We start from the raw sequence: 25,160 nt of genomic DNA on the forward strand, positions 1-25,160 counted from the left end.
TGGCCAATCACACGAGAGGAAATAAGTATGGCGGACTGGCAAAAAAGTAAATAAAGAAATAAAGTAGAAAACCGATCAAGGGGAGAAGAAATAAAACATTGAAAACTGACTAAGAACACACACACAAAAAATTAAAAGTCCGTTACGTCGCTCTGCTTAAAAGGAGTCCGAGGAAGAACCTGAAAATCGTTACCAAATATAGTCCGAGAGTTGTTCTGTGTAGGTTGACGACCCTAGTTTGCGAGGGCTGTAGTCACATACATGGCAAGGGGCGCGGCACTCTGTCAGTTCTATAAGGCTCTGCTCCCAAGGTTAACGTCCGGTTGAAGAAGGGCAGATTCACCTATTAGGGACATATTAGTATCTGGACAGGTATGAAGGATATGGGGGCACTCAGGTAGATTATACTCCATTTAGGCTAAAGATAGAAGAAGGAAGAAGGAAGGAAGAAAGAAGAAGAAAGAAAGAAGAAGGGCAGATTCACTTAAGGACATATTTGTGGTCTGAACAGGTATGAAGGATATGGGAGAGACAGGTAGATTATATTCCATTTAGGCTAAAGATAGAAGAAGGAAGAAGGAAGGAAGAAAGAAGAAGAAAGAAAGAAGAAGGGCAGATTCACTTAAGGACATATTTGTGGTCTGAACAGGTATGAAGGATATGGGTCAGACAGGTAGATTATATTCCATTTAGGCTAAAGATAGAAGAAGGAAGAAGAAAGGAAGAAAGAAGAAGAAAGAAAGAAGAAGGGCAGATTCACTTAAGGACATATTTGTGGTCTGAACAGGTATGAAGGATATGGGAGAGACAGGTAGATTATATTCCATTAGGCTAAAGATAGAACAAGGAAGAAAAAAGGAAGAAAGAAGAAGAAAGAAAGAAGAAGGGCAGATTCACTTAAGGACATATTTGTAGTCTGAACAGGTATGAAGGATATGGGAGAGACAGGTAGATTATATTCCATTTAGACTAAAGATAGAAGAAGGTTGAAGAAGGTAGAAAGAAGGGCAGATTCACCTATTAAGGGATGTATTTGTAGTATGGACAGGAATGAAGGATAAAAGGCAGGCATGTTGATTATATTCCATGTAGACTAATGATAGTTTGATTAGGGGACTTATTTGGCACAGTCTAGAATCATAGTTGAGTGTGAGGCGTTACAAAGCCTTATCCCTACATCATTTTTCCTCTTCCTTCCCCTTTCCCTTTCTCTACATCTACATCTACTTATTGTGCAGGCATGAGGGAGGCAGGACACACTGGTAGAATGATTTATGTTCAATTTAGACTAATGATACTTTGATTAGGGCAGTATATTAACCCCTTGACTGTGGATTTCCTACAAGAAGACATCACCAAGCTACAGGAGTGGAACAAAAAGTGGCTGATACAATCCAGTGAAGAAAAAAGTAAAGTCCAGCGCACCAATACCACATGGGAAACACTCCACTATCCACCACAGAGGCAGAGAAAGACCTGGGAGTGTATGTTACCAGGCTACCAGTGAAGGGATATCCAGCACACCAATATCACATGGGAAACACTCCACTATCCACCACAGAGGCAGAGACAGACCTGGAGTGTATGTTACCAGGCTACCAGTGAAGGGATATCACAGAGGCAGAGAAAGACCTGGGAGTGTAAGTGAAGGGATATCCAGCACAGGCTACCAGTGAAGGGTTATGCATGATACCAATACCACATGGGAAACACTCCACTATCCACCACAGAGGCAGAGAAAGACCTGGGAGTGTAGAGAAAGACCTGGGAGTGTATGTTACCAGGCTACCAGTGAAGGGATATCCAGCACACCAATATCACATGGGAAACACTCCACTATCCACCACAGAGGCAGAGAAAGACCAGGCTACCAGTGAAGGGATATCCAGCACACCAATACCACATGGGAATCACTCCACTATCCACCACAGAGGCAGAGAAAGACCTGGGAGTGTATGTTACCAGGCTACCAGTGAAGGGATATCCAGCATACCAATACCACATGGGAAACACTCCACTATCCACCACAGAGGCAGAGAAAGACCTGGGAGTGTATGTTACCAGGCTACCAGTGAAGGCCAAATCCGTGCCAATCGCAGCGGACGGGTTAAATCTTGAGGCAGGGATGACGGGAAAACGGCACTTACGTAGATTATTTTTTTTCCCATCTAGACTAATTATACTTTAGTTAGGCAATCACTCATGGATGTTAGTTCAAGGAGTGTGAAACATGTCGTGGTTGAATAGACGAAAGCTTGTCACAGGTAGAGAATCATCCAGTATGCCTAAAGATATATTTTAAAGGAAGCGGATGTCGGATGTTGTCATGTAACACCTGGGTGAGGCAACTGATAACACAAGGACTTGATAATGCAGGCTTGTGGAGATAACGAGATAATGTGACAGTAAAACGGGAAGCTCGGAGGTAAGGGGTAACATTTTTATAGTGGAAAAACAATAGTAAAAGGGGAATATAAAGTGACAAACTGACTCTCTTCCAAATTGTTTTTACATGTTTTTCTTTCTGTTTCGTATTTTGTGTTTGTATGTGTTGTTTGTGTCACCAGTCTACGATTCATTTTGTCCCATACACAGGCTCTTAAAATAGTTATACCAAAAAAGTGTAAGTGTAGAAATATGTTTAAATAGAAAATAAAAATAAAAGCTCAGTGGTAAGGGGTAACATTTTTATAGTGGAAAAACAATAGTGGTACATACAGGGAGATAGCAAAGGGAAGACATTAATAAAAGTTGTTGAAAAGAAGATATGGAAATTTACAACAAGGACTAGATAATGCAACCTTGTGGAGATAACGAGATAACGTGAAGATAAAAAGGGGAAGCTCAGAGGTAAGGGGTAACATCTTTATAGTGGAAAAACAATAGTGGTACATACAGGGAGATAGCAAAGGGAAGACATTAATAAAAGTTGTTGAAAAGATATGGAAATTTACGACTGATTACCTGAGGACTTGATAATGCAAGCTTGTGGAGATAACGAGATAATGTGACAGTAATAAGGGAAGCTCAGAGGTAAGGGGTAACATCTTTATAGTGGAAAACAATAAAGGGAGATAGCAAAGAGAAGGCAGAAGGAAGACATTAATAAAAGTTCTTGAAAAGATATGGAAATTTACATCTGATAACACAAGGACTAGATAATGCAGGCTTGTGGAGATAACGAGATAATGTGACAGGAAAATGGGAAGCTCGGAGGTAAGGGGTAACATTTTTATAGTGGAAAAACAATAGTGGTACATACAGGGAGATAGCAAAGGGAAGACATTAATAAAAGTTGTTGAAAAGAAGATATGGAAATTTACAACAAGGACTAGATAATGCAACCTTGTGGAGATAACGAGATAATGTGAAGATAAAAAGGGGAAGCTCAGAGGTAAGGGGTAACATCTTTATAGTGGAAAAACAATAGTGGTACATACAGGGAGATAGCAAAGGGAAGACATTGATAAAAACTGTTGAAAAGATATGGAAATTTACAACAAGGAGTAGATAATGCAGGCTTGTGGAGATAACGAGATAATGTGACAGGAAAAAGGGAAGCTCAGAGGTAAGGGGTAACATTTTTATAGTGGAAAAACAATAGTGGTACATAAAGGGAGATAGCAAAGGGAAGACATTAATAAAAGTTGTTGAAAAGAAGATATGGAAATTTACATCTGATAACACAAGGACTAGATAATGCAGGCTTGTGGAGATAACGAGATAATGTGACAGTAATAAGGGAAGCTCGGAGGTAAGGGGTAACATTTTTATAGTGGAAAACAATAGTGGTACATACAGGGAGATAGCAAAGGGAAGACATTAATAAAAGTTGTTGAAAAGAAGATATGGAAATTTACAACAAGGACTAGATAATGCAGGCTTGTGGAGATAATGAGATAATGTGAGAGAGAAAATAATAATGAAGTTTCGGAGGTAACATTTTTAGTGGAATTCATTATAAAAGTGGTACATACAGGGAGATAGCAAAGGAAGACATTGATAAAAACGTATTAATAGATTGCAAAGGAACGATGCAAAAACTGGGTCTAGAGTGCAGCCTCGGAGCTAAGAAATTACCGATTGGCATTAAAGTTCATGGTATTAGATTTGTCGAAGGTTCTGAAGGACTGTTTTGATGATTTGTTTCGGTGGTTCTGCGGATTTGTGGAATGTCTAATGTTATTGTTATCATTCTCTCTGCCATGATAGTGAGTGTATTAGAAAAGTAAGAATGAGAAAAGTGATTATAAGTGAAGATGTGCGGTAACAAAAGAATTAAGAAAACATTAATAGGAAAAAGATGCATTGTAAAGATATAAGAAAGTAAGTATAAGTAACAGTAATGGTTCAGCGGACTTGTGGAATGTCTCATGTTATTGTTATCATTCTCTTTGCCATGATAGTTACTCTATTCAGAACAGTGCTGCAGGCTTTTTTTGGTGATTGCTTTTCTTTATTTTCAGCGGACTTGAACTGTCTCCTTTGCTGTAAAAAAATAAATAATAATGAAGTTTCCCAAAATGTTTAGTGAGAATTCATTATAAAGTGCTGAAGGAAGATCAAGGTGATTGCTTTTAACGATAACAAAGGAACGATGCAAAAACTGGGTCTGTGGAATGCCTCATGTTATTACCGATTATCATTAAAGTTCATGATAGTGAGTGTAGTAGAAGGTTCTGAAGGACTGTTTTGATGATTTGCTTAACGTCGGTGGTTCTGCGGATTTGTGGAGTGTCTCATGTTATTGTTATCATTCTCTCTGCCATGATAGTTAGTGTAGTAGAAAGTGCTGAAGGATTGTTTTGGTGATTGCTTTTAACGTCAATGGTTCAGCGGACTTGTGGAATGTCTCATGTTATTGTTATCATTCTCTTTGCCATGATAGTTAGTGTAGTAGAAAGTGCTGAAGGATTGTTTTGATGATTGCTTTTAACGGTAATGGTTCAGCGGACTTGTGGAATGTCTCATGTTATTGTTATCATTCTCTCTGCCATGATAGTGAGTGTAGTAGAAAGTGCTGAAGGATTGTTTTGGTGATTGCTTTTAACGTCAATTGTTCAGCGGACTTGTGGAATGTTTGATGTTATTTATTATTCTCTTTGCCATGATAGTGTCCAGTAGAAAGAATGCCCCACACCCTCTCCTCCTCCTCCTCCTACTTCTCCTTCTACTTCCTCTGTGCTATCTTATCTCCTCCTTCCTCACTCCATTGTCCTTCCCTCAGAAATACCACACTATCACCATGACCTTCTGCCTTGTTTTTATTTGTATTATAACATGGATATTTTCACTCTATCCTTACTTCACTCGGCTCTCGATTTAACGGATTAAAGGGGGGAAGGGTGGTCCGTTGCTTGAAAATACTTGCATACGATAAATACCGGTATACAATAAAATTACTGTTAAAAAAAAAAACGTAGAATAATACTGACAAACCTAATAATTAACGTAGGTGTATAGTTATTTTATTGTGTATGTTGTCTGCACATTGTCTGTATAGGTGGCGTTCACAAAAATTTATCCAGTTTACTACACGAATCTCTCTATGTAATGTATAGTTTGGGGCTTACGCTATAGGTCGATATTATAAGACACTTTCGCTTCTCACGTCAGCTATTTCTAAAGGTCATGGTACAAAGGGCGTCCTCCATCACACCCTCTGAGATCACACTTACACACTTCCGGGACACAGGGAGGAAAACAATCAAATCAATACATAATCGACTTCAAATAATAGCATATAAAAAAACGCATAAGCAAGATGGCGCCACTATAAATCACTAATACTGAACTGTCGTCCCTCCACAGGCTCTTCGACTCCCCCAGCACGAAGTCCCACACGACGGACTGGCTCAGGAAGGACATCGATGACCCCTCGCTCCAGCAGTCCAAGAGGTCGCTGATCAACAAGCTCGACCAGATTGCAAGTAAGGGAGGAGAGGTGGCTTAGGGCATTGGTAGTTTGGTACATAGACAGGAGACAGCAAGTAAGGGAGGAGAGGTGGCTTAGGGCATTGGTAGTTTGGTACATAGACAGGAGACAGCAGGTAAGGCAGGAGAGATGGTTTAGGGCATTGGTAGTTTGGTACACAGACAGGAGACAGCAAGTAAGGGAGGAGAGATGGTTTAGGGCATTGGTAGTTTGGTACATAGACAGGAGACAGCAGGTAAGGGAGGAGAGATGGTTTAGGGCATTGGTAGTTTGGTACATAGACAGGAGACAGCAAGTAAGGGAGGAGAGATGGTTTAGGGCATTGGTAGTTTGGTACATAGACAGGAGACAGCAAGTAAGGGAGGAGAGATGGTTTAGGGCATTGGTAGTTTGGTACATAGACAGGAGACAGCAGGCAAGGGGGAAGAGATGGTTTAGGGCATTGGTAGTTTGGTACATAGACAGGAGACAGCAGGTAAGGGAGGAGAGATGGTTTAGGGCATTGGTAGTTTGGTACATAGACAGGAGACAGCAGGTAAGGGAGGAGAGATGGTTTAGGGCATTGGTAGTTTGGTACATAGACAGGAGACAGCAAGTAAGGGAGGAGAGATGGTTTAGGGCATTGGTAGTTTGGTACATAGACAGGAGACAGCAGGTAAGGGAGGAGAGATGGTTTAGGGCATTGGTAGTTTGGTACATAGACAGGAGACAGCAGGTAAGGGAGGGAGAGATGGTTTAGGGCATTGGTAGTTTGGTACATAGACAGGAGACAGCAGGTAAGGGAGGGAGAGATGGTTTAGGGCATTGGTAGTTTGGTACATAGACAGGAGACAGCAGGCAAGGGAGGAGAGGTGGTTTAGGGCATTGGTAGTTTGGTACATAGACAGGAGACAGCAGGTAAGGGAGGAGAGATGGTTTAGGGCATTGGTAGTTTGGTACATAGACAGGAGACAGCAGGTAAGGGAGGAGAGATGGTTTAGGGCATTGGTAGTTTGGTACATAGACAGGAGACAGCAGGCAACTTCTTTTTTTGGTGATAAACACTTGCTTATGTTTTTTCTTCAAGTCAACATGCAAGTTCGGCTGTGTATAAGTGATTAGTGGTATAATTGTGTGTGTGTACTTGCAGTGTCGCCACATCAGTCACCCCGCCACTCCTTCAGCCCATGTTCCTCCTCTGGCGTGCTGTCCCCGGAGTCCCCGCCTTCCTCCAGGGGTGAGTGTGCGCCTCTGTGTGTGCGTTCGCTGACATGTGTGTGTGTGTTTATGTATGTGTGTGTGACCCTCCAACACTCACCCATCCCTGCCCTGCATGTCGGTAACGGTGGTTGTCGATGCAGCATTACACAGTGACTTATGCGTCCCTGTTCACATTGATAACGACAAGGTGTTTCTCTTAAGGTGTCGGAGCAGGTTGTTCATTGGTCCCATAGAAAGCTTCAGGTGCAGTCGCGATATGAAGTGATGTCGCCGCTCTCAGAATGTTTCGTACGGGAGCATTTGAAGGTAACGGAAGTGATGTGTATTTATTGTTCATGATATAATGTTACCTTTTAATGATAATCTATAATACGTTGTGATGTAAAACACGGTAAAATAATGTAGTAGTACCTGACGTCACTTCATATCGCGACTGTACTTGTGATACAGATAGGTGTGTCTGGCACGACTTATAAGGTGGAGTAGGTCTTTCTTTGGTCCTACAGAAAGCTTAAGGTTTAACCGAGAGGCGGGAAGCGGCAAGTGTGTCAGTCGACCATCTCAAAATACATAAATCACCAGTTTCAATAATCATCATCATCATCATCATCGTTTAGCATCCATTTATTCCCTATGGTGGGGTTGGACGGGATATGAGCCTCCTCCACTATTGCCAGTCCACAGCCATTTCTTCCGTGATGTTCAGCCTCCTCATATCTTCCTCCGCCACCCTTCTCCACATCTTCCTGCCCTCTACCTCAAAGTTTAGTGCACGTCTCAGGATGTGTTTCAATAATGGTGAGGTTTGGATAATGGCAGTTTGGAAATGGGAGGAATTACTGTTGCTGCTATAAGAGCTAAACACATATGAGAGTCTGGGCAATTGTTCTGCTTCTTAGCGAGCAGAAGGCACTCGTAGCATCATGGTTGTCAGCCTATACAAAGAGGAGGAGGCCTGGTATCTTTATCCCATGGCAGAATGTGAGATGAAGGTGAAGCTGGCCTTGGTCTATTTAGTATAAGGGTCTCAGAACATCATGGACAGTTCTTGCACAGAGGAGGGGGCTTCGTGGTGCAGTGGTTAGCACACTTGGCTCACAACTGAGAGAGCCCAGGTTCGATTCCCAGGCGGAGTGGAAAAATTTGGGCGGCTTTTCCGATACCCTACACCCCCGTCCACCCAGCAGTGAGTGGGTACCAAGTATTAATCAGGGGTTGTGTCCTGTCTCCTGGGATCTGTTCCCTTCTATAAGTCCTCTCTGGCATATGACCACAGATGGTGCGCCGACTAAACGAAACTCCCCAGCTTTATTGCACGTAGGTGAAGTATTATTAGAAAGTAGAATCCATAGCAGGGTGTGAGGCTAGGGTGAAGTTGGCCATATTCTCTAGTAAGCATAAGGGACTTGGAACACCATGAGCAGCTCTTACAAGGAGGTGAAGGTAATCTTATCACATAACAGTGCGGTAGAGTCAGACTGCAACGAGCTTCTGTAAAAGGGCCAAGTAGGTGTTATTTTGATCTCTCAGTTCACGGCTTTCATCCCAGAGCTTTGTCCTCACGTAGAATATCATCACCTTCGTAACCAAGCCGCCTAAGTCAGTGTTTTCTACTTTACAGGAAATAGGAAAAGAACCGTCATTATCTCGTGTGGCTTAAGATTTAGGCAGGAATGAAAAGGCCAATTCTAGAACACTCAAACCCTGAATGACGAAGGCAACTATACAAAAACGGGCGTCACGTTAGAAAATTGATTAGAGATAAACCTGGAAATCGCTGAAAATGACTTAGGCGATTATTTTATGAGGGTGATGATATGATAATTTGATGACTTTATAGTTTTTGATGATATATGATTTACACTTTCACTTTGCATTGTAGGTAGAATAATTGATAATGTTTGCAGAGAAGCTGAGTTTTTGTCATGCTTCATTGAGCCTCTCTTGGTCCAGCACTGCCACAGCCTGTCACACGCGTTTATATTGCTTCCTCTCACCACTAAGGAACAGGCTAAGGTTATAACACTTATATTCATTAACCCAGTAGCAGCGACGGGCCAAATTTGTGGCTTTACCGTGTAGCAGCGACGGGCCAAATTTGTGGCTTTACCGTGCAGCAGCGACAGGCCAAATTTGTGCCATGATATAAACCCCCCAAAATAGATGATACATAATCTGATCACAAATGCTTTGATATATATTACTAAATGGTTTGTGTGAGGGGTGATTTTTTCTCATTTTTCTCGCTTGGAGGGACCATTAAGAAACATGATCCCCGCAGCTACCGGGTTAAAGCAAATATTAAGCACTTCTGATAAACTTTAGGACCTTTTTCACACTTTAATATCCTGTTTTTTGCCTATCACACAACTTCATATTGCTCGGTGCTTCCTCTCTGCACCGACCACCACTGAAGATGAAACGGACATTATTACCGCTCCTATTTATTAAGCTGAGCGTCATTGCACTCTAGATAAAATTTGGCACTTTGCTCACATCTCCGTATCATGATTATAGCCTCTTTCTCCTCCAAGACAATTCATTCATGTTTCTGTACACACGGAGCTCTTCCCTTTACTGTAAAAAAAAAGGTAAAATATGGGAATACAGCCCCAATAATTCCAAGACATCTGTGGGTGTATAAATAAAAAAAACCAGGTCAGAGAACGAAGGAAAGGATATTAGTGCCATCACATGTTAAACTGACCATTGAGCTTGTCCAGGTGTGTGTGTGAAGCCATGCACCACTTAACCTGTGAAGTCCAAAGAATGAAGGAAAGGATATTAGTGCCATCACATGTTAAACTGACCATTGAGCTTGTCCAGGTGTGTGTGTGTGAAGCCATGCACCACTTAACCTGTGAAGTCCAAAGAATAAAGGAAAGGATATTAGTGCCATCACATGTTAAACTGACCATCAAGCTTGTCCAGGTGTGTGTATGAGTAGCCGTGCACAACTTACCCTGCGATGAAGACCTGTTTGCTGCCAGTACCTGTGTGTGACTAACCCAACCAACCCTCTTGTCTGCCTTGCCTAACACACCACCCGCCGAGGCCTGGAGTGTCCTTGCCAATTCACGCCCACTGCCACCCCAATTAGTACTCATAGCAAAAAAGAAAAAAATAATAATAAATGCCCTTGAGGATTGAGCTAAGGGAATGATGATAATAATGATATATGAAGACGAATGATCACTACTTATTATTTCAAAATCTCAATCTATTTAATGCTTGACTTCTCATCTTATTATTAGTACACTACAATTCATATACACCAAAACGTGCCCATATTGTGTGTGTTTTTCTGTCATCAAAATGGATCATGTAAGAGTAGAGAATATGGTTGTTTTTCGGCATTTTCAAGAACCCGAACTATGTATATGTACCTGTAAATACTTGGGTTTAATTAAAAAAGAAATATACAAGATCCTATTTTTTTCTTTATTTTCTTTTATATGGGAATTGAAAATGGCAAAAAAAAAATGCTAATATCTTTTAGAATATCAATGGAGTCAATAACAGTGTATAAAAACAAAAAAACAAAAACAAAACATCAATATAAAGAGCGATTATCCACCTTGATATTCTGACGAGAGTTGCTTTTTATACCCTGACTCAACGCACCTAATGATAAGATCTACAACTTATATAACATCAAACATCAAAGAGGTCAATAATAATAGCGTATAAAATAAAAATAAAACAACTTACTCGTGTGATAAACAAAAACTAAATTATTAAACTCTAGTCTGACGAAACTTCACTTTTATACCTTGACGCAGATACCCAGAGAACGATATATTTATTTTTCATTCCTGGCGTGAGTACAAATTGGATAGAGGTGCGTACGTATTGGCAAGGACACCCCAACCCTGCCGAGCTACCTGTGTCTTGTATCGTGTAGTCTGAGCTTGATTTTCTTGCAGCGACGGAACTCTCAACACCTAACGAGAGAGCAGCGGAGATCGTGAGGCCGGCAACGTTTGTGTGTGTGTGTACGTTTGTTGCCTTGACACGCCATGTACTTTCAGGTGAAATAGATACGCGGACCTTTGTCAGATCCAAGAAGAAAAGGTCCCTGGCGTTTGGGGAGGCTGTTAATGATGAAAACAGAAACTCCCTGCTCAAGAGAGGTTTGTAGAAGGCCATTGTCAACCCCCTGTGATGCTTACCTTCCCTCACCATACCTGTCCTTTCCTTTCCTTTCTCCTTCACCTTTGTCAACCCCTACGATGTTTACCTTCCCTACTTACCTGTCCTTACCTGTCCTTTCTCCTTCACCTTTGTCAACCCCTACGATGTTTACCTTCCCTACTTACCTGTCCTTACCTGTCCTTTCTCCTTCACCTTTGTCAACCCCTACGATGCTTACCTTCCCTGCTTACCTGTCCTTTTCTTTCTTCTTTCCTCCTCTCCTTCACCTTTCTCAATCTCATGTTTACCTCTCCTCTCCTGTACTTCTCTCCTCTTGTCTTCCTCTTCTCTCTTTTCCTTCCTTTCTTGCTGTGTTCTCTCCTCTTCTTTCTATTCCTTTCCTCTTCCTCTCCTTTCCTTTCTTCCTCTCTCCTCTCTTCTTGTCTCCTTTCCTTTCCTTTCCATTCTTTTCCTCTCCTTTCCTCTTCCTTTTTTTTCCTTTGCTCTCTCTTCACTTGTTTTCCTCATCTCTTCTCTCCTTTCCTCTTCCTCTCCCTCTCTTCTCTCCAGTTCTCTTCCTCTTCTCTCCTCTTCCTCTCCTCTCCCCTCCCCTCCTCCTCCTCCTCCTCCTCCTCCTCCTCCTCCTCCTCTCCTCTCCTTATTTGCATGTTGTGATGTGTGTGTGTGTGTTTGTGTGTATTTTTTGCAAAGCCTGAAAAATCTTGTGCACTAAATCAACACTTACTTACTAACCTGTCTCTCTGTTCTCTTGGTGTATATAGAAGATGTAGGGAGGCATGATGTTATACTTGAAGAATTTGAGTTGGTTTTAGAATTTTCAGAGGTATGTTTTTTTATATTTTTTTCTTAGTAATTTGTGAGGTAGATGTTAGTATTCATTTGTTATTTGTTTTGTTAGTTAGTTAAATATGACTGATGTTACTTGAAGAATTTGAGTTGGTTTTAGAATTTTCCGAGGTACGTTTTTTCTTGTTTTTTTTCTTAGTAATTTGTGAGGTAGATGTCAGTAGTATTTGTTTGTTATTTGTTTTGTTAGTTAGTTAAATATGACTGATGTTACTTGAAGAATTTGAGTTGGTTTTAGAATTTTCAGAGGTATATCCTAATTTTTCTTTCAAAGTTAGTTAGTTTTTAGATTTGGAGCTGTGATTTTTCTCTCAGTGTTGTTTTTTTGATATTTTTATAGTCAATCTTTCCTCCAAAGTTAGTTTTTCTTATGGGATATTTTATGAAGATGCAATTTTTCTTTCAGACTATTTTTATGTGTATCTATGTCCACCTTTTGAGACCTTCACTGATGTATAATGTTGATGTGTAATGTGTATAAGATTGAATACCCAACAGACTCAACACAAATTACTGACAGACTATTAAATAAACACAAAACACGGAACACACAATTAGACTCTTACGGAACACAAATTACTAACAGACTATTAAATAAACACAAAACACGGAACACAATTATAGACACGGAACACAAATTACTGACAGACTATTGAATAAACACAAAACACGGAACACAATTATAGACACGGAACACAAATTACTAACAGACTATTAAATAAACACAAAACACGGAACACACAATTAGACTCTTACGGAACACAAATTACTAACAGACTATTAAATAAACACAAAACACAGAACACACAATTAGACACTTACGGAACACAAATTACTAACAGACTATTAAATAAACACAAAACACAGAACACACAATTAGACACTTACGGAACACAAATTACTAACAGACTATTAAATAAACACAAAACACGGAACACACAATTAGACACTTACGGAACACAAATTACTAACAGACTATTAAATAAACACAAAACACGGAACACACAATTAGACACTTACGGAACACAAATTACTAACAGACTATTAAATAAACACAAAACACGGAACACACAATTAAACTCTTACGGAACACAGATTACTAACAGACTATTAAATAAACACAAAACACAGAACACACAATTAGACACTTACGGAACACAAATTACTAACAGACTATTAAATAAACACAAAACACGGAACACACAATTAGACACTTACGGAACACAAATTACTAACAGACTATTAAATAAACACAAAACACGGAACACACAATTAGACACTTATGGAACACAAATTACTAACAGACTATTAAATAAACACAAAACACGGAACACACAATTGGACACTTACGGAACACAAATTACTAACAGACTATTGAATAAACACAAAACACGGAACACACAATTATAGACTTACAGAACACAAATTACTGACAGACTATTGAATAAACACAAAACACGAAACAATTATAGACAATTACGGAACACAAATTACTAACAGACTTTTGAATAAAAACAAAACACGGAACACAATTATAGACACTTACGGAACACAAATTACTGACAGTCTTTTGAATTCTGAACTGAGACAACACAAATTACTGACAGACTTGAATAAACACCAACACAGAACACACAATTATAGACACTTACGGAACACAAATTACTGACAATCTTTTGAATTCCGAACTGAGACAACACACTAATTACCGACACACTGACGGAACACAAATTATTAATGGACTCTTGAATTTCCACCAACCATATACACACAGACAGACTGACACAACACAAATAATAGACAGACTAACACAACACAAATTATAGACAGATTTACACAACACAAATTATAGACAGACTGACACGACACAAATTATAGACAAACTAACACAACACAAATTATAGACAAACTAACACAACACAAATTATAGCCAGACTGACACAACACAAATTATAGCCAGACTAACACAACACAAATTATAGCCAGACTAACACAACACAAATTATAGCCAGACTAACACAACACAAATTATAGCCAGACTAACACAACACAAATTATAGCCAGACTAACACAACACAAATTATAGCCAGACTAACACAACACAAATTATAGCCAGACTAACACAACACAATTTATAGCCAGACTAACACAACACAATTTATAGACAAACTTACACAACACAAATTATAGCCAGACTTACACAACACAAATTATAGACAGACTAACACAACACAAATTATAGACAGACTTACACAACACAAATTATAGACAGACTAACACAACACAAATGATAGCCAGACTAACACAACACAAATTATAGACAGACTAACACAACACAAATTATAGACAGACTAACACAACACAAATTATAGCCAGACTTACACAACACAAATTATAGACAGACTAACACAACACAAATTATAGACAGACTTACACAACACAAATTATAGCCAGACTGACACAACACAAATTATAGCCAGACTTACACAACACAAATTATAGCCAGACTAACAACACAAATTATAGGCAGACTAACACAACACAAATTATAGGCAGACTAACACAACACAAATTATAAACAGACTGACAACACAAATTACTGACACACTGATGGAACACAACTTACAGACACTCTTGAATCCCCTCCACTCAGACACAACACAAATCACAGAGGGGAACATCAACACACTTCTCCATCTGACGTTAACCCTCTGTCTGGCTACTCTTACAATCAGTTATTTACAGGAGTTATTTACGGGAGCAACACCAGAGTTTTTCTTTTGTTTCTTCTCTGTTGTGCCGATGAGCTGCCTCCTTTACTGTTAAAACCCAAAAAACAACAACACTATTAGATTTCCTTTCCTTTCTATACCATTCTTTTCCTCTCCTTTCCTCTTCTTCTTTTTTCCTTTCCTCCCTCTTTGCCTGTTTCCTTCATCTCCTATCCTCTTCCTCTTCCTCTCTCTTCTTCAGTTCTCTCCTCTTCCTCTTCTCTTCCTCTCCCTCTCTTCTCCTCTCCTTTCTTTTCCCTTTCCTGTCCTGTCTTGTCCTGTCTTGTCCTCTCCTCTCCTTTCCTTTCCTCTCCTCTTCTTTTCCGGAATGCAAATTACAGATGAGGAAAATTAGGACGTAAAAAAAAATAAAAAAAAATGGCAAGGAACATACCATACACCATACACATATACAGTACACACACATACGCACACACCCCAACGCACACTAACTCACCGCTCCTCCCCGCACCCCCAGATGGCAGCTCTCGGGAGTACCTGGCGCGCTCGAGTGGTTCCTTGGGGTCGGAGGAGGACGACAGACTCAGCTCGGCCTCGGAGGGAAGCTTCTCGTACCAACTGACGGATGTGGCGGATGTCAACGCACTCGCCAGGCTGCAGGAGGAGAGTCAGTATTGTGTGTGTGTGTTTGTGTGCGTGGGCGTGTGTGTGTTTGTGTGCGTGGGCGTGTGAGAGCTTAGTTAGGTCAAGTTAGGTTAGGTTAGGTTAGGTTAAGTTAGGCTTATCTCTTGTATCCATTTATTCCTTTTTATTTCGTTAGCATTGAGGTTTGTGTGTGTGTGTGTGTGTGTGAGAGTTTAGTTAGGTTAAGTTAGGTTAGGTTAGGTTAGGTTAAGTAAGGTTAGGCTTATCTCTTGTATTCATTTATTTATTTTTATTTCGTTAGCATTGAGGTTTGTGTGTGTGTGTGTGTGTGTGTGTGTGTGTGTGAGAGAGAGAGAGAGAGAGAGAGAGAGAGAGAGAGAGAGAGAGAGAGAGAGAGTTTAGGTTAGGTTAGGTTTAATTGTTTATTTCTATCTATTATCTTTTGTATCCATTTATTCCTTTTTATTTTGTTAGCATTGAGGTTTGTGTGTGTGTGTGTGTGTGTGTGTGTGTGTGAGAGAGAGAGAGAGAGAGAGAGAGTTTAGGTTAGGTTAGGTTAGGTTTAATTGTTTATTTCTATCTATTATCTTTTGTATCCCTTTATTCACTTTTATTCTGTTAGCATTGAGTTTTATGTGTGTGTGTGTGTGTGTGTGTGTGTTAGGTTGGGTTGGGTTGGGTTTAATGATATTTATTAAAGTCTTCCAAATATGTCGAGGCCAGTCTGGCGTAGGCTCCCACTGGTCCTTTCCTCCCCTCTGCTCTGCCACAGTCCCAACACCTATCTCTTCCTCTCATATGTAAGCTATAGGTAACATATGAGAGGAAAAAATAGGTGTTGGGACTGTGTGGCAGAGCAGAGGGGAGGAATGGACCCGTGGGAGCTTACGTCAAAACGGACTCGACAATTTGGTTTCGCTATACGTATTCTCAGGTCTGGGGGTTACCTTATGACGTGCCACATCAGTGTAAACAGCTGGAGAACTCACAAAGAACCTAATTCTGCATATTCACATTTTCCTCATTCCCCCTTAATACTGTATAAATCAAATGTAAATCGTCTTGTAAAATTGTGTCTAAATAATATTTCAGAGTGTACAGTGAACCAGTTAATATTTCAGACTGTTCAATCATTAATCATTAGTATTTCAGACTGTACAATGAACTAGTTAATATTTCAAACTGTACAATCACTCGTCATTACTATCTCAGACTGTACAATGAACCAATTAATATTTCAGACTGTACAATTGTCAAGCATTAATATCTCAAACTGTACAATGAACCAATTAATATCTCAGACTGTACAATTGTCAAGCTTTAATATCTCAGACTGTACAATGAACCAGTTAATATCTCAAGACTGTACAGTAAAGGAATTAATATCTTACCATGGCGAAAAGTCTTAATATCTCAACCGTGCCGTTACGCTGATTAATAACCGACATAATATTACCCATGTGCATGAATGTCAGATATGTGTCTACACTTAATAACCTGGTCTGCTCCTTTGTACTGCTTGGAGTTTGTTAAAGAAGATAGAAATACAAGTTCAGATTGCCTTGAACAGACTGCAGGAAGGAAAGGAGAGAGAGAGAGAGAGAGAGAGAGAGAGAGAGAGAGAGAGAGAGAGAGAGAGAGAGAGAGAGAGAGAGAGAGAGAGAGAGAGAGAGAGAGAGAGAGAGAGAGAGAGAGAGAGAGAAAAAAACAGTGCAGTAGGAAGTAAGAGAAAGAGAGAGAGAAGGAAAGAAAAAAACAGTACAGTAGGAAGTAAGAGAGAGAGAGAGAGAGAGAGAGAGAGAGAGAGAGAGAGAGAGAGAGAGAGAGAAGGAAAGAAAGAAAGGGAAAATAGTTGATTCCTCGTCAATAATATAAGACTCAGAAAAAGGAAAAAAAAACAAAAAAAACAATTACTTTTGATGATGATGCTAATTGGATAGTTGTTATTGTTTGGCATCTCATATTATTTCCGTAACACTGCCGGAAGAGAGAGAGAGAGAGAGAGAGAGAGAGAGAGAGAGAGAGAGAGAGAGAGAGAGAGAGAGAGAGAGAGAGAGAGAGAGAGAGAGAGAGAGAAAATAACTACCATTCTCTAAAGTGACTCTTCATGATGAACTTTTTGCCACACTCTTGGCATTCATGTGTTAGGTTCCTTTCAGTAGCAAATTCATGTGTTCTCTTGACAGGGTTTAGTAATTTCTGAAAGGGTCAAAACATAAGAGGCAAGGCATAGCAGCAGCAAGAGTGAGTGACCTTATTTAACCTTTTTGTGACCTGATTTATTAACCCTCATGTGTCGTGTAATTAACCTGACCTTCCAGTGACCTACGATAACTTTATATGTATCCTGTGTGTGTAACCTGACCCCCTGACCCCTGACCCTCTCCCCCTTCCTGCCTGACCCTGATGACCACCATGACTTGTATTTGTTGCCTGATGATTTTGATGACACACTCTTCCTTGTCTGTAACTTGTAATAACTTGTAATGATGGGCGGTGGCGAGCAGTCATGATGAAGCACACTCTAGTCTTTGTCCGTTCTGTGCTGTGAAGGGAAAGAAATTGTAAGCTAACCTCACTTTGTAGTATATAACATCACTCAGGGAATGTTTGTCAATGGAAATAGCAATACAAATCATGATACTTGAGCTGTAGAAGTATAAACAATGATGAGAATAACAGTAAGAACAAGAAGGATCACTATAACAATTATGATACTACAGCAGACATGGGACAATCGCAATCTGTAATCGTAATCAATTACAATCGATTACAGTTTTTTAAGTAATCGTAATTGATTACCTTATTTTTTTAAGTAATTGTAATCGTAATCAAATACATTAGAAAATGTAATTGTAGTCGTGATTACTTTTGCGATTACATTAGCAAAGTTTTAGTTAATAGTTTCTTGTACAGCAAGTATGTACTCCAAATATCTGTAGTAATTCAACCAATTAAATATTTAGTATGGTACATGTGTATGAAATTTGCAAGTTCACCTTTCAGTCCTTCCTGTAATCACAATTGTAATCATGATTAATACATCATGTAATTGTAATCGATTACACCTAATTTTATTGTAATCGTAATCGTAATCATGGAAATATGAAGTAATCGTAATGGATTACATAGCATAAGTAATCGCGCCGTGTCTGTACTACAGTTCCCAACCATACCAAAAATCAAAACAGTAATGAGGATGATAGATTCTTCTCTCCTATTATTTTCTCTTTTTCCATCTCTTTTTCTTGTTTCCTATCCCTTTCCTACCTTTTCTTCTTTCCCCTCTACCTTTTTTCTCTCCTTCCTGTGTCTTCCTTTGTTTCCCATCCCCTTTCTACCTTTTTTCCTATCCCCTTTATCTTTTTACTCATTTTTTCCTCAATACTGAACTGCCGTACCTTGCACCTTAGATAAACCCGGTTACTCTGTTATCTTCGTTCATGGCTGCCTCGCCCCGCCACCCTCACCTTCCCCTCCCTGTGTCGAGGTGCGCTGTCCCTTCCCTCTCCTCTCCTGTCCACGCTGGCCACTAACTCTCGGGGGTTCACCTTGCAGGTTTAAAGCTTCCAGACCCCAGGAGAACCTCTCGCCTCCCAGGTACGTGGCTCGTCACTCACCTCGGAGGTACGCCCGGGCGGTGCTGGGTGCCGCCACGCCGCTGCCCTGCATGCTGGGTGTGGCCGGCACTCTGGTGGCTCTCTTGTGTGGCACTGTTCATGTGGATGTGGCACTGTTGTTTTGGGTGCTGTTTGCCTCACTCGACACTTACTACAATACCTTGAAGTGTAGTTTATCATCTGGCATTTTGGTGGCACATGTTTATTTGGCACTGTAGCTGTTGTCATGTGGCACTGTTCATGTGGTGTGGCACTGTTAGTGTTTGCCTCACTCAACACTTACTACAATACCTTGAAGTGTAGTTTATCATCTGGCATTTTGGTGGCACATGTTTATTTGGCACTGTAGCTGTTGTCATGTGGCACTGTTCATGTGGGTGTGGCACTGTTATTTTGGGTGGTGTTTGCCTCACTCAACACTTACTGCAATACCTTGAAGTGTAGTTTATCATCTGGCATTTTGGTGGCACATGTTCATTTGGCACTGTTCATGTGGTGTGTGTTGCCTCACTCAGACACGAAGCTTCCCACAATGCCATTAAGTGTAGTTTAGTGCGTGGCATTTTGGTGGGACTCGGCACTGTTTATGTAGCTGTTATAGTCAAACCATTTCAAATAGTCCATTTAGGCATTCAATTCCGCTGGTCCTTTCCTCCCCTCTGCTCTGCCACACAGTCCCAACACCTGTCCCTTCCTCTCATATGTTAGCTATAGGCAACACATGAGAGGGAAAGATAGGTGTTGGGGCTGTGTGGCAGAGCAGAGGGGAGGAAAGGACCAGCGGAATCCAACACCTAAACGGACTACAGTCGTCTCTCAAATAGTATGGTTTCCAATAGCTCGGTTTTGGTTTTATGTGGATTTTCATAGAAGATTTTTTTAGGATTTTTGAATTTCCTGACGAGCAGGAAATTTAAAAATCCTAAAAAGATCTTCCACGACAATCCGTATAAAAGCGAAACCGAACTATTGGAAACTGTGCTATTTGAGGGACGGCTGTGTATGAAATGGTTGGACTATAGGGCATTACTGAGACATGACACTTCCCGCAACACCTAGAAACATTTGCATGGTTAGGCGAGCAACTTTTTGTGTTGTTTTGCATCTAAATCAGACTGAAACCAAGACTGGAATGTACCAACTGCCCTGAAACCTTGAAACAACCTTCCCTTGTCTGTATTTCCTCCTGCCTATGACTTGAACTCTTTTGAGACGGGAGTATCAACACACCTCTCCAACTGAAACTGACCTCTCTTTTTGCCTCCCATTCTTTACTCTTTATGCTGGAGCAACGCTTGGTGGGCTCCTGTTTGTATTGCCCTTGAGCCGCTTCCATTGATGTTAACCCGGTAGCAGCGACGGGCCAAATTTGTGGCTTTACCATGTAGCAGCGATGGGCCAAATTTGTGCCATGATATAAATCCCTCCAAAATAGATGATACATAATCTGATCACAAATGCTTTGATATATATTATGAAATGGTTTGTGTGAGGGATGATTTTTTCTCATTTTTCTCGCTTAGAGGGACCTTTAAGAAACATGATCCCCGCTGCTACTGGGTTAAAAAGACTCCCCTCATTGCCTGGACATGTAGTTTGCATGATTACACAAACAACTTTTTGTGTTGCACTGCCATACAAGCATTAGTGTGGCACCAGGACTGTGGAGTGCCAGTAGTGTGGTGCCAACACAATCCCTGCAGCTGTCTTGCCTGGTGACACAAGATTGAGTGCAACTTTATGAGTCTTACCAAGTTGTAGTGTTACCAAAACCTTAGTGAAGCACAAGTGTGTTGCCAAGACATCTCACAGAGCTTTTCCATCCGTAGTCTTGCTCGGTGACAAGTTTGCAAAGCTTTAGACCTGAGGAGGCAATGTTACTAAGTAAACATAAGTAGGCCTTTCAACATTTTTTAACCCGGTAGCAGCGACGGGCCAAATTTGTGGCTTTACTGTGTAGCAGCGACAGGCCAAATTTGTGGCTTTACTGTGTAGCAGCGACAGGCCAAATTTGTGGCTTTACTGTGTAGCAGCGACGGGCCAAATTTGTGCCATGATATAAACCCCCCAAAATAGATGATGCATAAACTGATCACAAATGCTTTGATATATATTATGAAATGGTTTGTGTGAGTGATGATTTTTCTCATTTTTCTCGCTTAGAGGATCCATTAAGAAACATGATCCCCGCTGCTACCGGGTTAATCTACAGGATGATAAAGAATACAATTGAATACACTTTCTTGATCAACACATTATATGATTGATACTGATAAGATAATAATGGCTGCCCCTTTCACGTTCTCTTAAACACCTAATCACACACTTGCTTGCTGGGTGTCACAACTTACTTGGCATTTTTTATATAGCTTTTGACAGTTAAAAAGGCAAACATATTTTTTCCTGCTCATTATTTCTTCTTTCCTTGCCTATCCATTCTTTTTCCCTTCTTTGCTATCTCCCTTTTCTTTCTTATTCCCTTTCTTCCTTTATTTTCTGTCTTTTGTTTCATCCTGTCTTTCCTTCCTTCTTTTTCATTTCTGGTCTTTGTTTCCTCTCTTTTTTCCTATACCTTTTCCCATAGCTGGGCATTATCGCGATAAGTTATTGCAATACTACATCACTGATAACAAAATCGGGTTATTGGCCATCCGCTACTTATTTAAATATATATTGGTATCTTCGTTACTTTTGTAACCAAACTTGCGATAATCGCTACTTTTTTCCGCCTCTCAGAAAAAACATTGTCTCCTCCCTACTGCGCATGCGTGGCCCGGGCGCCCGGTGTTGTATGAAAAAACTTCGGGGTATGAAATATCTTCGATGAAGAGATTTTGTACTTATATCATCAACATTAAAACACTAGGTTATTTCTTTATGTTACACTCAGAAGTCAATATATCAAAGTGAAAAATCATTTAACTTTGCCCCCAAAATGATTATTCATTGCCTCAAATTTGATATTCCATATTCGTTTGTGAGCATGCCATGGAATTGAAGGCACCCGGTGTTGTGTTATTTGGTGTCCCATCATCAAAAGCTGGTGCTTTTGTTTACAAACACGTAATGGTCTCTCGTGAACTGCGCATGTTCAGACCAGTAAGCGTAGACCTGTACAATCTCACAAAACTTTTTAACACATTAAGAGTAGTTGCTGGAAGGCTGAATCAGACATACAGTACCACCATCCTCACTGCTTCTATAACAACACTCTGTACATATAAATACAACTCGTACAGAGTGTCATTCTAGAAACAGCGAGGATGGTGGTAGTGGTACTGTATGTCTGATTCAGCCTTCCAGCAACTCTTAATTATGATTAAAAAGCTTTGTGAGACTGTACAGGTCTACACTTGCTGCTCTGAGCATGCTCAGTTCACGAGAGACCAGTGTTTGTAAGCAAAAGCGCCAGCTTTTGACGGTGGGGACGCCAAATAACACAACACCGGTTCAGGCGTTTCTAGTATTACCGTCCATAGGTACGTGTCAACGTGTGGTTTTTAGGCTTTGTAAGTTTTCTAAAATACAGATAATGAAACTTTGAATTCATCTATGTTTTTTATTTGAAATATCAATATAGTATTGTTTTCGCCTATCGGACATATCACTAGTTAGTATCAGAATTGTGGATTTATATCGGTTATCGGTTATCGCCTATATTTGTGTCTCCAGTTAATGAATATCGGTTATCACCGATAAGGTTTTCCATTATCAGTTATCGGGAATAAGGTTTTCTGTCATCGTGCCCAGCTATGCCTTTTCCTTTCTTTACTGTTGTTCTTTCCTATCACTTCCTCCCTTATCCTTCACCTTTTCCTCACTTTCCTATTCTTCTCTCCTTTCCTTCTTCCTTGTTTTCTCTATTGAGCATCTTTTCGTCATTACTCTTCCTCCACCTTTCCTCCCTATCCTTCTCTCCTACCACCTCATTCATTTCCTCCCTCTCTGTTTCTCATATCCTTTTCTTTGCTTTCCTTCTCCCTTCTTTTCTCTTCTAAGCCTTTATCCACCTATCCTCTCCCTCTCCCTCTCCTCCCTATCCTTCTCTCCTACCTCCTCATTCATTTCCTTCCTCCACCTTTCCTCCCTATCCTTCTCTCTTACCTCCTCATTCATTTCCTCTCTCTCTCTATCCTGTCATATCCTTTTCCATGCTTTCCTTCTCCCTTCTTTTCCCTTCTAAGCCTTTATCCACCTCTCCTCTCCCTCTCCCTCTCCCACCACACTTTAAACCATCACTGTTACCAACCATATATCACTAACACACAGACCCTAATGTTACAGGTATCCGCGGGGGGCCCAACACCACCACCATGAACCACCCCTACTCCTCGGCTGGCTCGGGGGGCTCCATTACCAGCTCCCAGGAGGACCTCATAGCCAATCCGAACCCTACAGGCAGCCCGCGTCGCCCCCCCAGAGGTCTGCAGGCCCCCACACGCTACTCTGCACACACCAACGCGTCCAGGGAAGGCTCTGACTTGTCGACGCCTCCGGACAGCCCCTACAACTCCCAGCACAACCTAGAGTATTGTAATGGTGGGTGGAGGCTGTGTTGTGTTGGTGTTAGCATTTGTATTGTTCTTGTATTGTCCTGCCTCCATGGCTATCATTTGTTTACTACTTATGCTACTAGACAAACCTAGGTTATCGAATGGCCCTCTTTTGAATATATCGGTTCATGAACATATTTTTTGAATGAAAAATGCACCATTTTTTTTAATGAAGTCTTGGTTCATGAACAAGTGGATGGAGAAATAAGTCCAGTTGCATTATCCACAAGTCCTGCCCTGCCATTGTCGTTATTTTGAGCTGCTGATCTACCTCGAGGCATTCTATTTTTGCAGAGTGAATCCAGATTAAATTCAGATACTGATCAGTGATCTAGAGCTGATCAGTGCTCTAAAATGAGGTGGCCATTCTGTAGATTCGTTGATGTTTACTTGGGGTCAGGAATGCATTAATCCAGTTTGCATTGTTTCTTATGGGAAAGTTGGTTTCAATTTACAAAGAAATTAGTTTAGGAACGACATTTAGGAATTAATTAAATTCGAAAGCTGAGGTTTCACTGTAGTATTTATATACTTATTGATTATGTTTATTTACCACTTATACTACTACATATATTTACTGCCTCCATATCTCTATTTATTCACTACTACTACTACTGCTACTACTACTACTTGTTATCTTATACCTCATTACTGTATTACCTTTTACTTATTACCTTATACACCTTCCTGCCTCACACCCTCAGGCCGTGGTGGTGGCGGCAACATGCGTCACAGCGGCGGGGGTCTGCACCGGGGCCTGGGCGGCAGTGACCCCCGGCTGCTGGACCACCACCACCTGCCCATCCACCAGCAGCAGCACCAGCAGCAGAGTGTCAGCACGCCGGGCAGCAGCCGCGGGGCATCACCGGCACGCTCACACAACTCACCGTCAGCCTCACAAACAGACCTCCGATACCCTGCCAGGACTTCCAAACTTCAGGCGCCGCAGGTAGGGGCAGGGAGGAGGCGTGCAGGGGAGATGACAGGGAGGAGGCGTGCAGGGGGGATGTTATTGTTTTTTATTTATGGTGTGTGAATGAAGGAATGAAAGTAAGACCTCCGATACCCTGCCAGGACTTCCAAACTTCAGGTGCCACAGGTAGGGACAGGGAGGAGGCGTGCAGGGGGTATGTTAGTGTGTTTTTATTTATGGTGTGTGAATGTAGGAATCAAAGCAGGAGTGGCTGCCCTAACAGACATCCAATACCCTGCCAGGACGGTCAAGCTTTAGGCATCACAGATTGGTCCGAAATTGATCCTGTCTCCTGGCCACTCATTCTGTTTTCTATTGCAGTGTTTAGGAGGCTTATTTTTTTATTTATTTATTTTTGTCTTTGCCCTTCAGTTGCTTCCTTTGCTGTAAAAAAGTATATATAAAAGGCTAAAAATTGAGGGTGCAAGTGGAGCATGTTTAATGTTTTATCTTTGTTTATGAGTTTGATTAGGCTAGTTTAGGTTAGGGTTAGGTTAGGTT

General features: G+C 40.8%; 1 protein-coding gene and 1 long non-coding RNA gene across 9 annotated transcripts in view; both read left to right on the forward strand.

The window, feature by feature from the left end:
- LOC126982339 (SLAIN motif-containing protein 2-like) overlaps positions 1–25,160 on the forward strand; it is a 42,356-nt gene that overhangs the window by 12,484 nt on the left and 4,712 nt on the right. For 3 of the 7 annotated variants that reach the window (XR_007735108.1, XR_007735107.1, XM_050834349.1), the window contains 7 exons: positions 5,812–5,930; positions 7,065–7,151; positions 11,167–11,268; positions 15,386–15,535; positions 19,072–19,140; positions 23,418–23,672; positions 24,391–24,635. Coding sequence is in view for 5 of the 7 variants with exons in the window: in XM_050834349.1 (XP_050690306.1) it covers positions 5,812–5,930; positions 7,065–7,151; positions 11,167–11,268; positions 15,386–15,535; positions 19,072–19,140; positions 23,418–23,672; positions 24,391–24,635 (1,027 nt within the window). In the remaining 2 variants the exon portion in view is untranslated. The remainder of the gene's footprint in view (positions 1–5,811; positions 5,931–7,064; positions 7,152–11,166; positions 11,269–15,385; positions 15,536–19,071; positions 19,141–23,417; positions 23,673–24,390; positions 24,636–25,160) is intronic. The other 4 variants (XM_050834350.1, XM_050834352.1, XM_050834351.1 and 1 more) reach the window with 4 other exon arrangements.
- LOC126982349 (uncharacterized) lies at positions 6,074–7,058 on the forward strand. Of its 2 annotated transcripts, none has more exons than XR_007735119.1 (3): positions 6,074–6,290; positions 6,411–6,650; positions 6,773–7,058. It is a non-coding gene; the product is annotated as an uncharacterized LOC126982349 (long non-coding RNA). The 2 variants fall into 2 exon arrangements; XR_007735118.1 differs by having other exon boundaries at positions 6,833–7,058.

Source organism: Eriocheir sinensis, chromosome 50 (genome assembly GCF_024679095.1).
Source record: "Eriocheir sinensis breed Jianghai 21 chromosome 50, ASM2467909v1, whole genome shotgun sequence".
In the NCBI taxonomy this organism is placed as follows: Eukaryota; Metazoa; Arthropoda; class Malacostraca; order Decapoda; family Varunidae; genus Eriocheir; species Eriocheir sinensis.